The sequence below is a fragment of the Cygnus olor genome, chromosome 13 (genome assembly GCF_009769625.2).
Source record: "Cygnus olor isolate bCygOlo1 chromosome 13, bCygOlo1.pri.v2, whole genome shotgun sequence".
NCBI classification, from domain to species: domain Eukaryota; kingdom Metazoa; phylum Chordata; class Aves; order Anseriformes; family Anatidae; genus Cygnus; species Cygnus olor.
Window position 1 is genome coordinate 6456111 of NC_049181.1, and position 22454 is coordinate 6478564.

General features: G+C 45.4%; 1 protein-coding gene across 6 annotated transcripts in view; it reads right to left on the reverse strand.

The window, feature by feature from the left end:
- Positions 1-407: 407 nt before the first annotated feature.
- PCDH19 (protocadherin 19) overlaps positions 408-22454 on the reverse strand; it is a 119594-nt gene continuing 97547 nt past the window's right edge. The window contains exons 5-7 of one of the 6 annotated variants that reach the window (XM_040572102.1): positions 20478-20602; positions 15676-15816; positions 3020-3977 (exon numbers count right to left, since the gene is read on the reverse strand). In XM_040572102.1, the coding sequence (XP_040428036.1) occupies positions 3927-3977; positions 15676-15816; positions 20478-20602 (317 nt within the window). In that variant the 3' untranslated portion in view covers positions 3020-3926. Of the gene's footprint in view, positions 2939-3019; positions 4029-6995; positions 7528-14099; positions 14160-15675; positions 15817-20477; positions 20603-22454 lie in introns of those variants that run through there. The other 5 variants (XM_040572104.1, XM_040572107.1, XM_040572105.1 and 2 more) reach the window with 5 other exon arrangements.

Sequence of the window (22454 nt, forward strand, 5' to 3'; positions counted from 1 at the left end):
GGTGGCGATGCTGAGGACGGGAAAAGGACTGCAAGCGCCTCTCGCTCCCTGCGTGTGGGTTCCCGATGCTGCAGGTGCTGGGCCATGGCTGCTGGGATTTATTTGCCAGGGAGGGTGGGGGCTCTCTGCAAACCTCAAATGCACGTGGGAGGGGTCAGGGCATGGAGTGCAGGGGTGAAGCCAGAGAGAAAGTCCTTTCCCATTGTTGAAAGGGTTTGAGGCATCTCTAGGGACATGAGGGTTGTCCTTGCAGCATCAGTGATAGGGGCAGGCAATAAAAAAAGGATGAAAATGTGCAATTCCTCAATCGCAGAGCCAAGGATAAGAGTACTCTGAAATAAGCCACAGGTTTATAAATGTAACTACATTTTTCTACAGCGAAATCTCCCGTATATAACTCCCATGTAATTCCTTATTCACTTTTATAATCCCATCTTTCTTCTGGGAAGATTTCCTTCACTCTGTCTGCCCCCAGATTCACTTTGGGATATAGGCCTGATTTATTCCTCAGAGAAAGACTGCTACCACTCCTCCTGGCTGCTATGAAGCACTTCCTTAACCCTGCAGAGGAAGGATCCTTTCCTAGTCATGTCATTAGCATTCCCGACAACTTGCATGTCATTTTTCTTTTTCCTCTTCATTCTGTGTTTTTTTTTTTTAAACTTCTGCAGTGAATTCTGCTTCAACACCCACATGTCTGCTATTGAAGCCAATCAGCAGGATTGACTCAGGTAAGTTCTTTTATTAGGTACTGATTTCTTTGTGTCTGATGTCTTTATACAGACTCCTCTGAAAATTCCATTTTGGCTGAGCATATTGAAGCAAATGCCTCTCTCACTCTCTTTCATTAGCAATTTTAGGGCAGCACTGGCAGGCTTTTCACTCCTCTCTCTTGAACTCAGGAAAAAAAGCTGCAGTGGCTTTATCTCTTTTCACTATCTCCTAAGGATGTCCTGCCAACACTCTCCCACCTCCAAAATTGGACAAAAAATGTAGGTCTTTGGGAGTCTGATGGGCTGAGATTTGGAAGCAACAACATTTCAAGACACTGGTTTTCTCATCTCCTCAGACTAGAATTAGTTCTGCCACCATCATTTTGCCCACGGCCCCCAACCCCAGGAGTGCTCACAGCGCATCTCTCTCTCACAAATTATTGTGCTCCAATGAAGATGTTCCTAGCAGAGCTGTAACGTGTCTGGCATGAATTCATGTTGTATCTAGGTTTTGACATTGGGCCTTCTCCTATAGAAGTCAATGTCAAAATTCCCTGTATTTGAACATAAGGATTGGGCCTGTTCCTCTGACTTATGCAAGTTATTTTTATATGATAGTGAATTGGATGCAGTATTATAAAGTCTGGAATTAATCTGCATTTTAACACTTTTTATAAAGCAGGAAAAAAATATCCCAAATTAACATCCTCCTTAACCTTTATTTTTATCAAGTGTACTAAATCAACTGAAGAATAATTGCTCTGAGGACTATGCCAAATGAGTGCACATTTAGTTTACATATTCCCTAATGTAATATGAATTGATGAACTTTCTGAGATACACATGATATAAATGATCATGATGTGCCATTCTTAATTTCATTCAATTGTCTCTGCAAAAACACTTTGCTCTTAAGATGAAAAGTACGTTACATGCACACCAGGCCCACAGAAGGGAAGAAAACTCCCTTGGAAGTATTTGCCCTTTCGGCAAAAAGAGAAACTATTCTAAACACAAAGGTCGAAGTCTTGCTGTATAGTGACTCACTGGGACCCAGATTATTGCACAGGGCATGGCATGGCTGTGAACAGGTCAGGGACCAAACACTGTCAACTCCAGGAAGAAGATATCTGAGTCAGTCCCACCACACTGCGATGGTGCTTCCTGCATGCCAGCTTCCCTGTGAATGTCCCACCTCCACCCCCAACTGACTACTTAGACCTGTCTCAGCTACGTGAGAAGAGGAAGAGTTGTTGCTGCTCGGGTCGCTTGCTGAGCAGCCCAGGAGTTAGTTCTGCTCAGCGTGCCCTCACACCCGCACAAGGTGAGCCACAGCATTGCCCCAGAAGAGTGAAAAGTGAGCCAGCAGTGCCCCACTGGGTTTGATTTGTGTTCACTTCTCAGTGAATACAGCACTATAAATACCTGCACATGCTACCAAGCTGTCTCCTGCAGGAGCGAACACCTCAAAGACAACCACTCAAAGACCTCTGCTTCTCCAGCTGACCACTCTCAGTGACACTCTCCAGCACTGATTCACTACAACATGCAGTTACCAGATGTTTTTCATTCCCTTTGAGTCTCCCAACCTTGTATGACCTTGGGCACATCTTCTTTGGTCCTCAGTTTGCCATCTGTTAACTGGGGCATAATAATGTGTTACAGGTTTTAAAGCCAAACAGGATAAGCAAGTTGGAGCGCTGTATCATAGAGGCCACTGGACTTCTCTAAATTCTATTTAAATCAAAGCAAACCTCTTTCAAAACATATCCTGCTTTGATTTGCTCATAGCTATACACTGAGGATCCAAAGGAAACGTGGTAAGCAGTGCCAATGTTAATTACTGTCACAGATAGATATGTCTGTGTTCAGCTTCCTTCATGGACTCCTGCACTTTGTCTGTTAAACAGAAAAGCCCAACAAAAAGGTTTGTTCCTCAGACAGAGCCTTACAGATCATGATCAAATCACACCTTACTTTTCCTTTTAGGGTACTGAATTATAATAGTAACACATTGTAATAGTAATATTTATCAAATGTTCCATGTCCTGCTTTCAAGCATATGGTTCTTCTCTGAGTCTTGCCAAACTCCATTCAGTGGATTGTGCACCAAGGCGGGGATGCCAGCGCTGAGCTCGGTCTTCTCATTTCCTCTCCTCTGTGCAAATCCTAATGGCTCCCCAGCAAAAAAGGGGCTGAGTCTCCATTAACCTTGATAGGCACTCCTGCAGTGCAAATAATAATGCTCGTGGTTATCACAGAGCTTGCTGCCTAGGGAGAAACTTTTCTTCTCTGACACCTGTGAGCAATCTGGAGCCATTAGCCATTTCACTCCAATACTAATGATGCTCCCCTCAGTCATTATCACTTGCTTTTTTTTGTTGTTGTTATTGTTTTTTCTATATAAAACCATACAGTAAAGCTGAATCTAACAAGTCATTAAAACCCCGAAGAAGCTCTGACTGACTTGATCCCAATTGTTCCTTATGTCTGACAAGATTCTCCCTATTGAGCATTTGACTTGCATTTTATGTTGCCTCATTAAACTGTGCTAGACTTTAATCAAGGTCAAATGGGGGCAAATTTGTGTTTCCAGAATCCAAATAGCTTTTGCCAGGCTGCTGATCTGCAACTTGCATTGTTTCATGGGCTCTCCCCATGGATCAGCCCTGCTGATTTCCTTGACATGCCACATGAGAGCATGACCTGTGCCCCATGGGGCCGGGGGAAAAACTAGGACCCATGACTGTTTATACTGCATTAAATTCTCATTGAAATCCTTCCCCAGTGCCTCTGAAGTGAAAAGCCCAGACAAGGAGTTCAGTGAAGAAAGAACTCCGTATCACAGCATGAATAAAACATGTTCTAATTTTATCAACACCTAGAAACCCAGTCCTTAAAAACCTGAGGTATTTTTTTTCTTTATAAGGTATATGATGAACAGCCGATTACATTTTTGATGTCTTTTAATGATCATAATTAACTATGATCCATCATTGTAATTTCATCACTAAATCAAGGTAGATCACCATAACAGTCATGATAAATCATGCTCTTTGCACAACTATTCCTGGGGATGAACCAGAAAATGAAGTTAGTTAGAGGACTTCAGAACCTCTCTGCTCCATCAGCAGGATACATAGCGCTGAGTACGTTCCAACTGTGCAGACATGACATCTTATGCAGAGACACCACTCATCTTTTCTCTCAGGTTCATGGGCTTGTTTGACTCATGTCAAGAGCTGTGCCTCTGGTCTTCCTGTCCTGCATCCAAGGAAATCAATTCTTGGTCACCCATTCTGTGTATTTTACTTCCTGAAATAAAGGGATCCATGTTTCTAATTTATAGGGTGGCGGTATCTAAGAAAAACAGCTCCTTACACTGTTCCCTCTGGAAATCCTCATTTTAAATAGAAAACAATTTGGAAATAATATAGATAATGTAAATAACTGTACAGTCATGCCAGCCATGATTAAAGCCAAAGTCCTCACTATCGGAGGTCAGGTAAGATCCCTTGGCACCACCCATGTTTATCAACACAATAAATTAGTCTGTGAGAAAGATCAGGATGGTGCAGTATATCCTCTCAGGGGCCAATAGTGCCCCCATATCAATTCTGATCTCATTGTAAAAATCTTGATACTGCTAGAGAGATGAATTTGCTTTAGACAAATTCAAGTCTAAGGATCTACGTGGTCTTTTCCTGACTTTGTTCTGTAATTTCAGTTCTGTTAAACACTGTTCCACAGTGTTAGACGCCACAGATGGCTGCCTACCCAAGAAATGCGAAGAGAGCTCTTGGGACTATAAAAAGCAAAAATCTTGCACAAGTTTCCCAGCCCAAAAATTGAGGAAATAAGCTCTGAAGTATCCTGATGACTGCTCAAGGACTCTCTGGAGTAAAAAAAAAAAAAAAAAAGTGCCATGCAAATGCACAATGTTGACTTTTACATGTAGTTTTGTATGATCGAGTTCACCAACCACAGCTCTCAGCAGCTCATACAAAAAATGTAAAAGATGCATCATCGAACAAATGGGGAAAATTAGTTTCACCAGTGTGAAACAAGGTTTCACAGGGTTTCACTAGCAGGACTTCTCTCTGTCCACTAGGCACAGTTTCTTCCTAAAGACCATGAAGAGAAGAGATCAAGGTCCCTTGATAGGACAGTAAAGACAGCAAAATTCCCTCATCATGGTCCAAATGAGTAGTACTGTAAAGGTGATACATCACAGCTAGATTCCCTAGTCTCCAGCAAGCTAGCAGAGGGCTCCCATCACTCTTGTTCTCCTTTCTCACATTCATTTTAATCATGTCTCTGTCATTTTCAGGTTTGGGTACAGCACAGTCAGCTCGACCTGCCTTTGGCTCCGTGTCAAGGGTGTCATATTATCCATCTGTGTTACAATGGTAATGCTTGATAGCCAGGAAGGTCATTTCATCTCTAATAATTCCACCCAAAGGGGATATGAAGGTAGAATGATTACTGAGTCATACACCTTCTTGCAGAATACCTCATCCTCTTTGTTGCTAGATTATTTAAATGATAAATGGAAATTGGCCAAGAGAAAATCACTTAGAAATGAATTGTGGTCATAAGCCATAGGAAACACATTAGGTTTCCAGAAAGACAAAATAAAAATCATCAAAGCTGACTTTCTTTCCTAGATACAACTGAAAATATCTGGTTAAAATATTTTAGCTTTGCCACCTGTTGTTAGGGAGGGAGATAACATGAGGCATGGTAATGGTTCTGCAGAGGTCCACCACTGAATGAATGGCCCAATAAACTGCAACATCCTGTTAAAATCTGAACCTGGTACTCTGACGATCTAGAAAGAGACCATGTGTACAGCGAGGCTTATAAGCCAGAGGCACTCACGTGCCAGTGTTCGACTGTGCCAGGTGAAAAGGAAGCAGAGATGCTCAAAAAAACTAGGAAATGAGATCTGAGCTCTTTCCAACGCAGAATGACAATACTGTAATTCTAAAAAGAAAAAAAAAATATAATTTTTCTTCACACTGTCATCTAAGTTTTGCTTTTGTTACTGCCTTTGTTCATGTTCTTTGAAATACAACTAACTGCCGCTCGCAATCATCTCTCTGCAGTCAGCTGGGAGACGTGAGCAGGGGAGTGCCGGTGAGCACTGCGAGGTTCATCTCCTAACGTGCCACTGCACAGCCAAGTAGCCCTGGGCTACCCAGCCCAGCTTTCCAAAGCTGTCCTAGATTTCCTGATTGCAAAATGAAAATTGTAGTAATACTGCTGTGGCTCTACAATGCTTAATTAACATTTGGAAAGATTTCTGCATGGTATATGCACTGTCAAAATGCCAATGCCTTTTCCATGTTGCTTACAAGATAAGAAGACGACAGCAGGTAGGCTGTGGTCGTGCTGACTGGTCCTCACTGGTACCACATACACGCTCGTCTGTCTGTTCATGCCCATCTACTGTCTCTTGACTAATGTTTAAATCATAAGCTCTTTAATGCAAAGACATTTCTTGCTCAGGATCAGTACAATGTCTAGCAGTGTGGGATCCTGGTTCGTGGCTAAACCTCAGAGGCATTGCAGGAGTACAAATATTAACAATGTAAATGGTTGCTCTAATTTGTGGCACAGGTTTAGTTTGTGGGCATGTACTGAAATCCACCTGCTTCCCCCTCCCCGTGTTTCTTCTTTATTGACAGCTTAATCACCTTTACATCTGCTGCTTATCTTGGAGGATTTTCTATGAATTGCATTCACTTTCTTCCACTGTGACAACATCTACACTTTGCTAATTAACCGCCTGGTGGACGTGGTTACAAACCACAATAAATATTTTCTGTACCAGAGTATAATCACAATGCTGTCACTTGACACTAAGGTTTTCACATCTTTTGATGTGTTGTGTTTTTTTTTCCTTTTCTTTTAGTGTTAAGGCTCCTCTAGCTGTCTCACTGCAAATGCAAACAGATGTTTCACATCTTATGACTCAATGACCCATTCCACACACCTAAAACAATAAAACTTCAGGCACTGATGTTTCTATCAAATGAAAAGTCCATCTACTCCTCTCAGCCTAGTACAAAAGATGAAAAAATAAAGGTTAGCCTAGGGGAGCTTAGTCTCCAAAACCACTGAATCCTTGGAGACTACCAACAATATTAGTAATTACTGCTCAAAGCAAAGCTGAGTTGGCATGGAGACCACCAAGAGCTGGGTCTTTAAAAGATCAGCTCCTATTCAACACATATATTAAGTGCTGTATTAAGCACCTACTGAACCCCAGAAAAAAAATGTAATCACAGAATTATTTCTAAGTGGACTTTTTAGTTTTTCAAAAGTCAAGAAAGGGGGGTCATGAATAGAAAGGGCAAAAATCATCGTAGAGAAACATTTACCTCAGCCTCTCTGGGTGCCATTAATCACCCTTTCCGCAGAGCCTTGTACAAAAGCCATTAAAATTTAAGATAGGAGAAATCACAGCTATTCCTACAGCTATTGCTGCTGCTACTATTCTTAATTAAGGTCTGAGAGCAGTTAAACATTTAAATATGATAAGACTTAGAGGTGAGCTGGCTTGCCAAATGGAGAAAGTAAATGTTGTCAAATGGGATCAGGGAGAGGACCCCGGGCAGCAAGACAAGGGGCAGTGGGGCACGGGATGCGCTTCTCAGGGACCAGGGCTCCTCCTCCTAGGTGAAACCAAAGCTGGACTCTGGCTCAAGTGGCAAATATGGGCATGGACACGAATGGTGATTCTGAAAAGGCTTTTCTGCTTGGGTGCCCTGAGGCGTGTCTCAGTGGAGATGGTGTTTGTGAGGGCCACCTAATGCAGGAAAGCAAGGAGATGTTGAACGAAACCGTGGAGATCCTTCCCTTGGGAAAAGCCCCAGGACAAGAGCGAAACAAAATGAAGAATAAGAGCCATCACCTCCAAATTTTCAGGTCTAGGAATTCAGGGCTGGCAAAGCTGTGAATGATGAAGGGTGTTGTGCACAGTCGCTGAGGCACAAACACCTCAATATAGCTTGTGCTCGGAAGCGGCACTGAGCATTATCCGGGAAGTTAGTGTCGTATTGTATAATCCACATTTGCTTTATGATGACACAGTGTCTTCCCTGCTGGATATTTTACCTTTCAAGCAGTAAGACAATAAACTACAGTGCCTGACAAGAAATGTTTTCATTGCCATTGTTTTAGAAACACATGTTTTCTCATTCACTATCAGCACTGCCTAAATCAAAAGAGGTGACTTTCACAATAAATCAGATAAGAGCAGCTCAGAACTGATACCTGCCAACATGTTTTCTCCCTTAATGGTGCTCTGGAGGCAGACTGAGAAGCTTTTTCCCCAAAGCATCCTAGAGGATGTGCCTGAATGTGGCACTGTGGTGCTCCCCAGCCTGGCGTAGGTGCTCAGCACCCCTCGTGCTGTGATGGACAATACCACATAAAACAGAGCAGTACAACACGCATGCAGAGAAATACATGAGAAATTTACCACTTCTGATCCCCAAAATGTGCACTGCTCAACAGCCCTCTTAAACGCTACTGTGAGCCTACTGTCCCAGCACAGCCACTGGCAAGTAGGCTTTTGCCCTAGTGATACACATGGGTTTTTTGTTTTTTTTTTTTGCCTGAAAAACAAGGGATGTAGATGCTTAATAAAAATCCATTGCTGCTATTTTGATGCTCGCAATTAAGGTCTAAGGATTCCCTTCCCTTCCTGGCAGTGGTGGCCCTACCTTGGGGTATGCAGGTTGAGATAAACATAAATGACCAACAGAATCGTCAACTTCAAGCATCTAAGCAGCTGCTTACCCAGCTGGGGATGAGGACAGGTTGTCTCTGCAGCTGTGAGCCTGCCCTGCACACCTGCACTCTGCATCCACTGCTAAATAGTAACCCTGCATGGTTGGTTGTGAGGTTTCTGGGAGGATGAAAGAAGAGTAAATGAAGGAGCTGCACACTGCTGTTCCTCATCTGAGTCTGCTGCAACTGGCGAAGCACCACGCTGAAGCAAAGCACTCGTAAGGATGCCTGAGAGGAGCAGGTGGGCGGTGATCAGAGTTATTTCTCCTCTTGCCCCAGGTGAATTTTTTCCTGTGCTAAAACATTTCTTATGTGCAGGCAGACAACTTACTCTACCCTTACACTACCCTTGTTTCCCCCACATGCAGTGGATCCGGCTTCTCCCCTTGAAGCGATAGGTTTGTACAGTCACCTCAGTTCCACAACCCCCAGGGACTGATGCTGTCATTTCTTCCAATTCTCCCTTACCAGGGAGCCCTGTGAGACCTGCCAGGCTGGCAGCCAGGTGGCCAGAGCCCAGGCACCTTTACCACTGCCACTGTGCACTAGGGATGTGTTGGGTGTCCTTTCCAACCACACCCCACATCAACTGACCACACTATCCAAAACCTGCCCAGGAGCAGGCAGAAACTCCATCGTGCACACTGGTGAGACGCAAGGAGCAGCTCAGGCCAGAGCCTGTGCTAACTCTGGAAAAGACACATCTCATGACACACTCAAAACCTGGTTCCCACCTGTGCGGTGCAGACTCAAGCTTTCACAGGGAGAACTGCAAATGTCTGCTTGAATCGTGAACTCCAGAGAGCAAGAGCTCAGATGCTTGTGTTCAGGGACATGTGGGAAAGGCACGTGCAGGTCAGCAAGCCTAAAGCTATCTTGTCCCTGCAGGAAGAGCACCACCTGACCTCACATGATCATTCCCTTCTCCTTCTCCTCTCACTGTGCTGCTGGTTGTGAAGGCGCCCTACCCAGGCACCAGCTTCCACTTAGAGCCTCTACAGACTCTTATCCACAGCATGTCTGAATTCTAAAAGTTCTGCATAATGTCTCCTTGCATTTCATATTCAGCTACACAACTGGAGCTGTTGTCTGCATTCTCATTACCTTTAGGCCTCAATTAATAACACCTTCCCTGATCTTGAGAAATTAAAGCTCATGGCAAACACAGCTCCCCAAATCAGTATCTTGCCTGACCATGCCACACCACTTTGTACAGCCTCCCCATAGCCCTGATCCCTGCTGCATCAAACAAAATACATACATCTCTGCACGTGTTCTCCATACAACTGATCAGCACTTCCAAAATGATCCTTTTTTAGTCCAAGTGTCCTGTTCCACAGGAAATATTTTCTTACTTTCTCCCATTACCCTTCATGATTATATAGTCTTTACAAGCCTTCACTATGTTGTTCTTCCCAAATTCTTCCTTAAGATGCTACTTTCTACTACAAAAAATAGGCATTGATTAGACTGCTGACATATTGCAAACGGCATCTAAAAAGCCATCTAGCATGTCCAGACCACTGTCTCATTACCCTATAATTTCCCCTCTCATTGTCTGCATTTATGTTTCTATCTTAAGTTAAAAGTTTTGGAAGGTGGAGCAAATCATTTTGCACAATAACAAGGGCTTCATCATCCTGGCTCACAAGTAGAACCTGTGGCTGATACTGTGGTAGTAATAGGGAAATTGCTCCCTCCCCCTCCAGGCACACAGTTTCCCAAGTGGTGCAGGGTTGGCTTCTCCCCAGATGACTTCAGCTGACTTCTCTTCCTGTGCCAGCCACTTCTCCCTGTTTCTTGTCCAGTGCCCACTCTCCATTCCCTCCATTCCAGCCTTCTTCCCTTCCAGTGCTCACCTGTCCCAAATTTATTTATTTTTTTGGTGTCTGACATTTTTGTCCATCTCTCTTGCCAGCATTCAACCCCCTTGCTTCCTGCACTCGCAGCCCAAGGAAGCCCCACTTATTTATACCAACTCCTGCTCTCCTGTCCTGCTTTGCCTCCCTACTGCATTCCCACTTCCCTGTGCTCTCCTGTATTCCTCTCCTGTCTTTCTACTGATGGCCCACACCACTCCCTCTCTGCTCATCTCTTGAAACACAGGCACATCTCACACAGATGGAAATCAAAATATATGAAAATAGAAGGTTGGGGGGTGGAAGGGGAGTGCAGGACAAGACCCATGTCTTGTCTCGTCCAGCACACTTCCACTGGCACCAGCTGTTCCAGACAAGAGTATTAAAATCCCCCTGATGAACAGCCTTAGGATTCAAACTCCTCCAACAGGAACATTTAACTGTAATCCCTAATAGTTACAGATCATTCTGTGTCTTAAGGCAGGAAGTTTTATATGCCTATGTTAAATCATTATCATTCAAGAAAAGGATATCTTATTAGCATGCACAGATGTGGGAAGTACAGCAGGACTTATTACTAGCCCAGCCCATGATTTAATGCAAGGAGAGGGACAAGGGTCTACATCATTCCTGCTGTGCTGTGATAGAGCAGAGGGTACAAAATCCCATCTCTGGAGGAAAGGCATATAAACATTTTTTTTGTGCGCTAAGTGACCAAATGCCATCCTGGTAACTTGTTTCAGGACAATATTCAGTCCTTAAGGTTGCCTCAGATGACATAGCCTAACCCACATAGCCCTGGTACCAGCAACAGGACACAATCACTACCTCAAATTCACTTTGGTTTCTGCTGAACCCCTGACTTCACCATCCCACCTGACTGCAATGCATGGGAAATGGCAGCTGACATCTGAATTTGCTGCCACTGAGAGCTGGCTCCTCTCGCTGTGTCGTGCACTGCTGGAAAGCATCCCATGGGCCACAGCCACGCTGCCTTGGCCAGGGAGCCCTGCTGTAATTCGGGCTTTGCTGAGATCCTAGGCTGAGCTTCCAGGTTGCAGAAATCTTAAGCCCATGTGTCTTGGAGCTCATTAAAAAAAGGCTTTGCACAGCTCTAATTTTCAACATTTTCTTTACACCTCCAGGCTTACTAGCAAGCTGTACCAGCAGAGACTTTAATTTGTTTACAGAAACAAAACAAAAAAATCAAAATTAAACATATGAATTCAATTGCTGAAAAACACCCTGTTACTAAAGGTTCAGATGTAACGACACCATCATTTGGAATAGCCTCATGTGGGTGTGTGCCTACTGAGAGCTGCGAGAGGAAAATAAACCACATTAAAATACAATTCCTCTAGCTGTTTCTGAGACAATCAAAACCTTACAATAGGTGTTTTTCAGGAGGAAGGATTCTACCTCAATAATATCTATAGATTGGATAGTCCCAAATGGCTCATGGGGAATTTTTATTCCAGCCTAAAGATAGAAATAATCTTTATGTATACCTGTGTGCACATAGTCCTTACCACTGGAATAGCCGACTCCCTGAAAATGTCCTTGTACAGCCTGTGTAAAACTGGAAATTTAGAACGTGAGGCAGAGATTAAGACACCGGCATTATTCATACCAACCATTTGTAAGCACCCTATTTAGCTGGTTTCATTAGCAGGCTGTCCTACGAGTCATCTCCCAGGACAAAGATGCTCCTCTAAGAGCCTCCTTGTTTAGGTGCTAGGATGTACTCTGAAGGACCACTGCTGTGGGAATAAGGGGGAGCCAGTTGATGTAGTGTGGGGAACCTCAGGATGCTTATGGCAATGCTTCTTACCAAAGAGCTTTAAAGAGACTAAGGAGTCATGGCACAAAAGAAAATAACTTCTCTTGAAATAACAAGCGTTCAATAGAAACAGAACTAAAAAAAAACAACAAGATAAATGGTCAGTACTTGGAGTGGAGGAGGTTATCTACAGGGATCTGCACTGCTCAGTACTGCCCAATGTATTTGTATTTGAAATGGGAAAGAGGGAGAGAGGGAGAACCTGGCAAAGCTTGTTAATAATGTAAGACCTGACTAGGAAGAGCTGCAGAAGGATCTTGTGGTGATGAATGACTGAGTGGTAAAAAGGCAGGTGACTTTCAGTGCTGATGAATGCCGTGGGGAAATACAACCTCGCTCTGTACACACTGCAGGGGGCTCTAACCAAGCTATCACTGCTCAGGAAGGGCATGCTGGAGTTACTGGAGTCATTCTCTGAAAACATCAGTGCAGTGCTCATCAGCAAATGAAAAAGCAAATCAAATGCCAGGAATTATTAAGAAAAGAAGATAAATAGAGAACAGCATTGCCCAGAATGTTGCAGAGCACCCACGTTTGGGATTCATGCGTTATTTTGGCCTGCTTGCTACTGGAGGCAATGACTTTCACCTAATCATCCAGCAGACCTCGGTCAGCCTGCCCCAGTAATGTCTGCACTGACCGGGAGGTCTGCAAGTGAAGAGCTAAGTATTAGTATGATTATGCCCTGAGAACAAATCCTAAATACCCAGCACATCTAGTATCTTCCGTCTGATCCAGCCAGAGCTGCTATGATGGCCTTCCATTAAGAAGATGCTGGGAGACCCTGATAGTATTCTCAGACAATCTCCGTGCAGTTCTCAGACAGATCTGCTCACAGTGGCTCAGCTCACCAGTGCACATGACTCATTCCCAGAGCGTTAGGAAGCATGAAGCAGAAAAACATCCATAAAGGATTAGATCACAATCCCAGTGACAGCACTGGTGATTACTAAGGGGGGGAGGAAAACGGGTTTGTGTTAAAGACTTTTCCTAGGATGAGTAATTTGCAGCATTTAAAACTCTTTGAAGACTAAGTCCCTGTTAGAAGATACTCTTGCCCAGAAAAAGACAACCTTTGGCCGGTATTATATGATACAGCTATGTGGCCATCTGGATTTTGCCTTCAATCATTTTCATTGATTCAGAGGCATTTTGAAATGCTTAAGTTACTACATTGGATTTAAATTTCAGATCAATTTGTCTTTGCAGAACTGCTCTGTCTTGAAACACAGTGGAGCAACACCCCATGCAGCGGCAGCAAGGGGCCGTGCCAGGCCCACGCTGGAGCTGGCACTTCTCTGACTCCAGCAGTTATCGACTGCTTCCTCTCAGGGCTTGTTGTGTTCATTCTGCTTGCAGTCCTCAAGGTCTCCGATGTCCTGGATGGCACAAGGCCTCTGTACATTCATTTTTTTCTACTGGAGACGGTTTCAGTCATCGTCTTCCCGGCAATTTATTAAGTAGGGTCAAACAGTCTTAGGGTTCCTTGGATGGGTCTGTGGGTGGTTTGCATCCATGCCCCCATTCAGCTCGGTGCACTAGGGGCAGACCCCACACCATGGTTGCTCTCCACATCACCTGAACCACTGCGTATTGCAGGATCAGCCTGGCCTTGACTGCTCTGCTCCTCCTCATCCCAGAATCTCTGCATGAGGCCAGCCCAGCTTTACAGTGCACAGCAGAAAGCTGCCGGGTATGCTGCTGGGAACTGTCCTCTTGCGCTCAAATGTAGTCAGCCCCAGGCTCTTGCTAAATTATCCATTTCCTGCAGTTATGGTGAAGTTCTCGGTCAGCCCCCTGACGGATCACCCTGCTTGGCCTGGCCTCCCAGCCTGGGGGCTTCCTTCTTCCACCCCACGCCAAGCCTTCGGGGCATGCTTGGCTGCAGATTTCTGTTGAGGCTCACTCCTTCTCCTCTGCTCCTGTCCACTGCTTTGCAGGAAGCCCCTACAGAAGGGATATTAGCTCAATCCCCTGGTGCCTCTTTTCCAACGCTTATGCGGGGAATGATGCTAATTACTATGTTACATCCTGCAGCTTGAAAGGAATTCACAATGAAGCTGACAGAATTGGACTGAACGCTGCATAAGAAAGTGAAATTTGACTGTCAGCAGGGCTGTGAAGACACTATAGGACATAATTTAGCCAAATGCACTTGCCACACTGGGTTCTTTGCCCCACAGTAAAGGGAATTAAGATTTAGTGGTAAGCTGTAGCCTTACGCTGGTAGCAAAAAAATACAGCTCCTCCTGGCTGTAAGGGGCTGTTGAGGCTGAACCATAAAGGCTTCTGTTAAATTACACATGGACAGGTCTCAACCGGGATTATATCTTTCCTTCTATACTCTGTACAAAAGAGAGACTCTCTTACAAAGCCAGAATAGGAAGAAACGTTTCCTCCTTTCAAGTTTCACACAGTCACTAAAGCTTTGTTGTTCCCTTAAATACCTAACATCAAAAATTTTGAAATCAGAAGCATTATCATTTCCCAAAGCTCTCAGGGCTGTTCTACAGGGGTAAATTGCTGGCTGAAGCATAGAAAGCCAACAAACCTCAAACCCATTTTAGGAGATTCTTCTTCTTTTCCTGCAGCCTTGTAATGTGCATTTAGGGATTAGTATCCAGGGCACCTATCATGGAAGTCTTTAAACAGGATCAATAGAAGGAGAAATGTATAATCAATACATCGATGAGAATAACTTGACCTTTCCACAAGAACTGCAGGGACAAGGAAGCATTCAAAGAAAGTTTTTGTAAGTTTTCAGAGAACAAATCTCAAATTTGCACAAAGTTCTCAGCTATATATAGGTCGGGATGGCAGAGCAGACATCAAACAACTGCATATGCAAAGGGCCTCTGGCCAGGTTCTGGTCCAACCTCACCACACAGCCCATGTCCCAGCTTATTTGCATGGTAGCCTACAGTGAAAGATACGAGATTGGGGGGGGGGGGGGGGGGGGGGAGCTGCCACTGCAGATGCAGAGAGCTGTCTTCAGGCACATCAGACCCCTTGCTGTCATGGTGGGGTGGGGTGGGCAGCACACTCACAGGAGCTGGGGCAGCTCTATCCCAGCCTGCCCTGCCTCTGGAGAGACAGCCCAGCAGGTGCTCATGCCTCCTTAGAGGAAAATGCAGAAATGGAGGCAAAACTCTGCCCCGGCAGCACTGGAGCTGCTATAGCAGCAGAAAGGCAGGGCTGACCCTGATGCTTCGAGAAGGCGTGCTATCACTGCAGTGCCCAGGGCATCAGCAGAGTAACTCCCTCAGAAAAGTACACAGCTAATTAATTCCCCGCATACTGCACTGCTGAGCAGCCGCCATTGCAACCAGAAATTTGTTCAAGAGTAAATATGATCAAGTAGTCAGGAGCACACCCTTCTTTTGCTGACCCCCAGCTACCCACCATCACAGCAACACGAGCCCTAATGAGAATTTATGACAAGCCACCAGCCAGGGAACCTCACCTGGTCTGGACAACACACCACATACCATGACCTGGGCTTTTCCTTGGCTGAGAGAACAGGCATGCATTTGGCTTCTGCAGGGGAAACCCACACAGGGGTGGAGCTGGAATTCTGGTGGTCTTTATGACAGTAGGTGATGACCTGTGTGAAGCACATTACATCAACCTGGCTACGGTCAGGGGCTTGTGCAGCTTTCTGAAAGGCGTTCCAGGAGATCTAACTGCAATAGCAATCAGAGTGAGGAACTGTATAATCTTTCCCTATGGGTGATTTTGTGAGAAACGATATAATTACTGCTTTCAAGATTGGCATAAAAGTACCATAAAACTGTGCCAAACTGAGCTCAGGACATAAAAACATTTGGAAACCTTTGAGACAGGCAAGAGGTGGGATAGGCTTGTATCTACTGTGCTAGAAGGAGACTCAGTGACAGAGGTTCAATTTTTTATGCTACTTCAAATTGCCTGGATGGTACCAAATATATCATTTGCCCATCTCCAAAATAAGAATAACTTTTTTATATTAATTTGCAGCTGCTTGAAGCTGCTGAGCACTGTCCAGTACAACAGGATGTCTAGATGTTATTATAATAAAAACCTCAGCACTAATAAGCATTTTCAATGTGGGACTTGTATGACAGACTCAGACTTTGAAAATTCCTAACAAATTCAGCAAACTATGAGGCTCTGTCTTGCACTGACAGCATATTTGGTTTAAATCTATAATAGATAGATAAATAGATATTATAAAATATACATTATGTATACATACATGCATATACACACAGTTTTTCTTTAAAGCATCTCTCTTACATTTCTTTTTTAAGTGCAATTGCTTTCCTGTGCAAATTCAAACCCAGAACCAGGTATTTTAAAGCAAGGAAATTATGACCTAAGATATAAATACATCTCAGCATAGCCCTGACTGACAACATGAGCTTCATTTTCACGCTTTATAACATTACCTGAATCGCTAAATATATTTCTGTTCTTGCAAGACAACATTCCACATAACTTTTATTTGTGAATAAAAGGCAGAAAGATGCATGCACAGTGCATGCATCAGGAATAAATTATTTTGGCAGAGTCCATTACTCTGGAAAGCAGCCTGAATATCAAGCCTGTGACATAAATACAGACTGAGACAAACACTGTTCCATCACAGGCATTTGCAACATTCAGGTTCCCAAGTTACCCCTGCTGAGCCCGAGTCAAAGCAGCATCAGTGCAATCCTCCCAGTGCCCAGTGGACCACAGGCCCTGGGTCCAGCACCCAGGGGCTCCTGCTGCTGCCACATGTTGAGCAACAGCCTCGCAGCCAGGTCTCAGCCCACCAACCATTGCCACAAGGCAATGCTAGCTGCATGCAGAGTTGACCAACACCCAACAGACTGCAGCGCCAGCACTCTCTCCACATTCCTGGGCACACAGAATCCCTCAGACACCTCAACAGGTGGCACCAGGGAGAGCCGGGATCCCACTGAGTTTGGAAAAGGCATTTTTCATCACAAGATGCAACTGGAAGTATTCTTTAAAAAAATCCAACGATCAACAGAAGCACCAAAACAACATTCATTGCTTTTCCTTCCCATCCCTTCTTACTCAAGCGAGGGCTCCCACCAAACATGCCCATGGCAGAAGTCACCACGTGTGCCACCCAGATGTGAGAGCTCCCGGCCAGCTCCAGAGCAGCACAGCCCATGCAGCAACTGTGCTCAGACCACAGGACAGCATCTCTGGCCAGGCTGCCAGGCCTGCCTCCATCTCTTCCCTGAGACTTGGTGTCAGTGCACGGACAGAGCCTGACCCAACGGCTTCTTCCAGCCCCAGGAGTACCAGGGACCCCCCCAGCCTTGATCCTTGTTGAGAGCATCTGGCTTGCGTGGGTGTCAGGCACAAAATGGATGATGTATCCAGGCAGTGCCCAACATCGATTAATGACAATGATGTTGGGAGTCACATCCTCGCTGTTAACACCTGCATTGTAATCCACGGTCATGTTTCATTGCACATGAGAACAAGCCTGCCTGACCCACACGTATCACACCAAAGGTGAATGTGGAATGATTTCAGTTTGGTGTCAGCCCTGTTACAGCCAGACACTCAAGGTCAAAAAGGCTACAGGCAATATGTACAAGAGTGCCACCTGGGTTTAAAGAACCTAAGTCCTCTTGTCTGAGGTACTTGCAACCATTTATTTCAAATGCAGTTCTGGTTTTGAAGACTACATAAATAATCATAGCAACCATGTCTGTTCTGTCTACCCACTACTAAATGCATTTTTCACTCCAGTCTCCCCATCAGCAGAGGATACCTTCAGGGTATCCTCGTATTTCTAAATATTCCAGAAACTGCAGATGATTTACTCTCACAGTACTAATGTAACTCAATCCATTCTCATTTTCTATTCATGACAGCAGTAGTTTGCTAAAGAACATCGGCTCCTATCAGTTCATATCGTTCGTGACAACTTTACAGTATCTGATATAATTTCTAATTTTTGTGCCTCGAATGGCAATGTGCGTCCCAGCAGCTGCGTGTTCCAGGGAAGCGCGAAGGCACAGCCTGCATCCTGCCACCAGATGGTACTCCATATGGACACAGCCGAGGAGGACATACTGGTGCTGCATCACCAGTGGCAATCCAGGCCCTTCCCCCTCACCATATTCTCTCTAGAGCCTGTGCATGGTGTTGGGAATCGTATAGTCAAGTTCTCTGTTCATTCTGAATGCAACATGGACTCCAAATGTGGTAGAGGGCACTTCATGTGGCATTTTTCTGTTTCAAGACCTTGCGGGAGAATGGGGCAACTATATTTGTGTGCACTCTTTCCCAAGCTGGTTTTCTGAACTTGTGCCATTTCCACTTCATCCGTAATCTCCTGAGCACCATCAGTATAGTTATAAACTCCATGTGGAGATGGATGGCATTTCTCCAGGGACACACGTGTCCCTGTATGGCTTGGAGGACACAGACTGGCTGCCATTTGGATGGTGCAGAAAACCAAAGCCCTGCCTGCTGCAAGCCAGAAGAGATCCCAGCCCTGCACATTCTGTGAGTGCAGAAGAGGGAATCACAAAGTATCAGCAAGTTCCCAATTTCTGTAATTAGTTATTGACTTAAGTGTCTCCACGCATACCTTTCCACCTTAGGTGGAAAATCTGTCAGCATTCTAGAGCAGAATCGTCCAGACAGAGTGATGGGACTGTCACCAAGAACGTTATTTTTCAGTGAAGTAACATAACCATCCCCACATGGGCTATGGATTTCATGCCTTTTACTGGAAGATGCTCAGTAGACTTCCTCAATGGTTACTCACTTCCACAGACAGAAACCAGATTAGTTTTTGACTTTCTTACACAGAGACCAAGACTTGTGTGCCTGGGTTTCTTACAGACCTTGTGCTAAAAAGCACATCCCGCATCCTTCTTTCTCTGCTTTCCTGCAGCTGATGACACTAAACACAGAGGAATATCGACCTTGTACGTTGGTTGGAGACTGGGCTCAGGACAGGGGCACGTCTACGTTTTTTGTCTCACTTTCAGGAGAGGTCTTGTGAGCCGACAAAAATAGCAGCCTGTAATCCACCTCAGGTGAGGAATGGCCCAGGGCTAAACAGCCTAGGGAAGAATGACTGCAAGTGCAAATTTGGGTACCACAGCAGGGTGCACTGCTGCCTTCCCTAGGACATGGAGCTGGGCCAGTGCCTTTAGCCATCGCTAGTGCAAGCATGCCTGAACAAGGGCTCGCTGCCAAGAATCTCCCCTGTTGGGGGAACCGCTGAGACTTCAGTGCCGTTGTCCGAAATCCCGCCAGGCAGCAAAACGGCCCTATGACTCAGGACAGCTTCCCTGTGAAAACCAGCTCCCAACACTGGCACTGTGGTCCCGAGACACCCCCTGCCCATGAAGTGAGCCATCCAGACATCAGATCCCCTTTGATCTTTTCCAAAATGAAAGACTAAACAAGAACAGATTGTTTTCCTTAAATGCAGGGGAGAAGAAGAGAGGGTGACGAAGGGGGAATTGGCCTGCTAGGTTCATCTCGACCATACAAAAAAGTCCTTTTAACTTCTCTTAATGAGGACTACTTTTTCCAGATACTACCTAATTATTGCAAATTGCTTCATCTTTTAATTGTTACTGCAAGGCAACTAAACATTGTTACGTTGATTGCTCAAGAGTGGATTGTTAATGGCTTTAATCATTTGATAATCCAGTAATACAATCAATGTAACTCTGCACCTTGTAGGAATAATTTTTGGATCCGCATGCTAGGAAACATATATTGCCTTACCATATGTCAGCTTCTGTGGGCCAGATTCTGCCACTCTTCCTCAGTTGCAGCTGTACTCCCGCACAAGTCTGATCCCACAGCTTTCCGTGGGAACACCCAAGTAGCAGTGACTCATTGCATACATGGCTGGCCAAACTGGGTAGGCAACGGGGAAGCCTACAGATTTCGGTTCTGCAATGCAGACGGATGATCTATTGTCATGAGAGAGAGGAGTAAGGTCACACCTGTGCAACTTCACCACGGCTAGGCTTTCACTACAGCATGGAGAGTTATGCTATAGAGCGAATTTTGCGTGGAGAGCCCTGCAGCTCCAGAACTGACAAGGGCACAGATGGTGCAAACTGCCTGAGCTGGGGAGAAAGAAAGTGGCAGGGCCTGATGCTGATGGCTAGATAGGCAGGGGACCCTCTTCCAGGGGCGTACGCCTCCAGAGATCAATCATCATAAGTGCCAGAGATACTACTTGAACAGCAAGGCAGAGTGTTAGGTGGGAGCTGTGTTTCTTACCTTCGTGCCTCTGCTCTCACTGTTGGTCAGGACCAGCGTGTGGTCCTGGCAGATGGGGTCTGATGTAAGCAGACCTAGAGCATCCAGCAGCCTCAATTCAAAAGCACTGGGATCACTGCTGTATTCTGTAGGGAGTCCCAGAGAAGAAAATCAGAGTATGAAGAGACTGCTCTTACACGATGTAAAAAATAACAACATTTGGCTCATTAATAGCGTTTAGCCCTTAATGAATCTCTCTGGCTTTTAGTTCCTTCATTGCTTTGCTGGTAGGAGATGCTGGTTCCCTGAAGTATGACTGCCCCAGAGGAGGTGGGCTGGCGCAGCCAACTTGTTTGGGCCCTTGGTCATCTCCACCAGTCTGTGTTCCTGGGCCCACAGACCACTTGTCTGTGGGGAAAGCTGAACCCAGCCCCAAACTCTTAGCCAAACAACACAGCCATCAATCCGAGGAGCACAGAGAGGAGGACAAAAGGCAACGTGCCCCATCCAGAGTGATGCTGAGCCGTTCAGATGAGCACAGGGGTGAGGGACATGCAGAAGATGCCAGTGACAGCACAAGCCAGGAGGAGGTCTGCCTGGAGGTCGTGGGGAGAGGTACTTCTGCCCAGTGGACCAGACTTTGTCCAAGGACTTTTGGAAACTCTGTTGTCCACCAGCAATGCAGGGCAGGAGAGGATAGAACAGCACAGGCCACCCGTTCCCCTCTTCTGGGCTGATCCCTGTCAGCTCCTCATGCAAACAGGAGCAAGTCTCACTGCGGACCACACAGTCCCACCAAAAACAATTTTGAGGCACAAAAACATCACAGAAGGGTGAATTCCTCCAGAGTCACTTCACAGAGAGTGGAGGAGGAGCATCACCTGACACAGGCTCAGTCACAAAAAGTCAGTTCTGACAGACAGCGAAGAGACTAATAAACTAAGAGTTGCTTTGATTTAGTCTTTCAGGAAAAGGAGACAATTAAGAGGCTTGTGTAATTCAATAACAGTTAACAGGAAAAGGAGCTGTCATAGACAGAGGAAAGCGCACCAGTGTGCAGAGAACCCACAGATAAGCAGATACCCAGCGCAGCCACGCTCACTGGCAGGGACAGGGAGAACATTATGGTGCAAGAGACCCACATGGCAATCCTCAGGACCTCAGAGGGGGGTATTAGGAAGGGCACAGGGAAATCAGGGTAATCACATATCAGCTGCCATTGATTTTCAACACCTGATGAAATTAAAGGGCATTTAATGCAGCACACAGGGGAGGTATCCACCAAAAAACATAAGATGGCATTGAATGTTAGCCAAACCCCACCCAGGACAAAGCTTGCCATTGAAATTCAGCCCCATCTTTTCTAAAATGCCCTCAGATCAGTGGGGTTCCTTTTTATTAGGGCTTTTCTCCTGTGTTACGAACATTTACCCGTCAGTGGTCAAGGGACTGGCTGATGTTTTCCAGCCAGGAACCTGCGATGTCAGTCAGAACCAAAACTGAGGGGTCCCCCCTCCCCCCAGCAAGCATCAGCCTTAGGGACCTCTCTCAGCATGGAAAATTTAGCAGCACGCAGAGCTGGCAAGCAGCAATCACCTAAAGCAGTAGTGTGAAACATACAGGCTGGGTCTGGCCATCAGAAGCACGCAAATGAATTAGTGAGATTTTTTTTTCCTCCATCACCTCTCCTTTTTCTTAAAAGCAACTTCTATCACTGACAGGGTGAGGAAAAGCTGCTAAACATAAGCTTTTTTTGAGGGGCAGAGCGTCTGGATGCAAAGCGAGACTACAGAGGCACTGGAACAGCCAGAGAAAGGGTGAGATGTGCCACCCACCCAGGGTGGGGACCTCACCCATCAGGTTATCCCCTGGCTCTATGAACCAGCCTTGTCACCAAATGCAGGCTTTGCACAGCCTCGACAAGCTGCCCACTTGCACACACAGCCAGCCTAGGATGCCATGGGGAGGGCCAGGCAGAGCCTGAGGAATACCTGGATT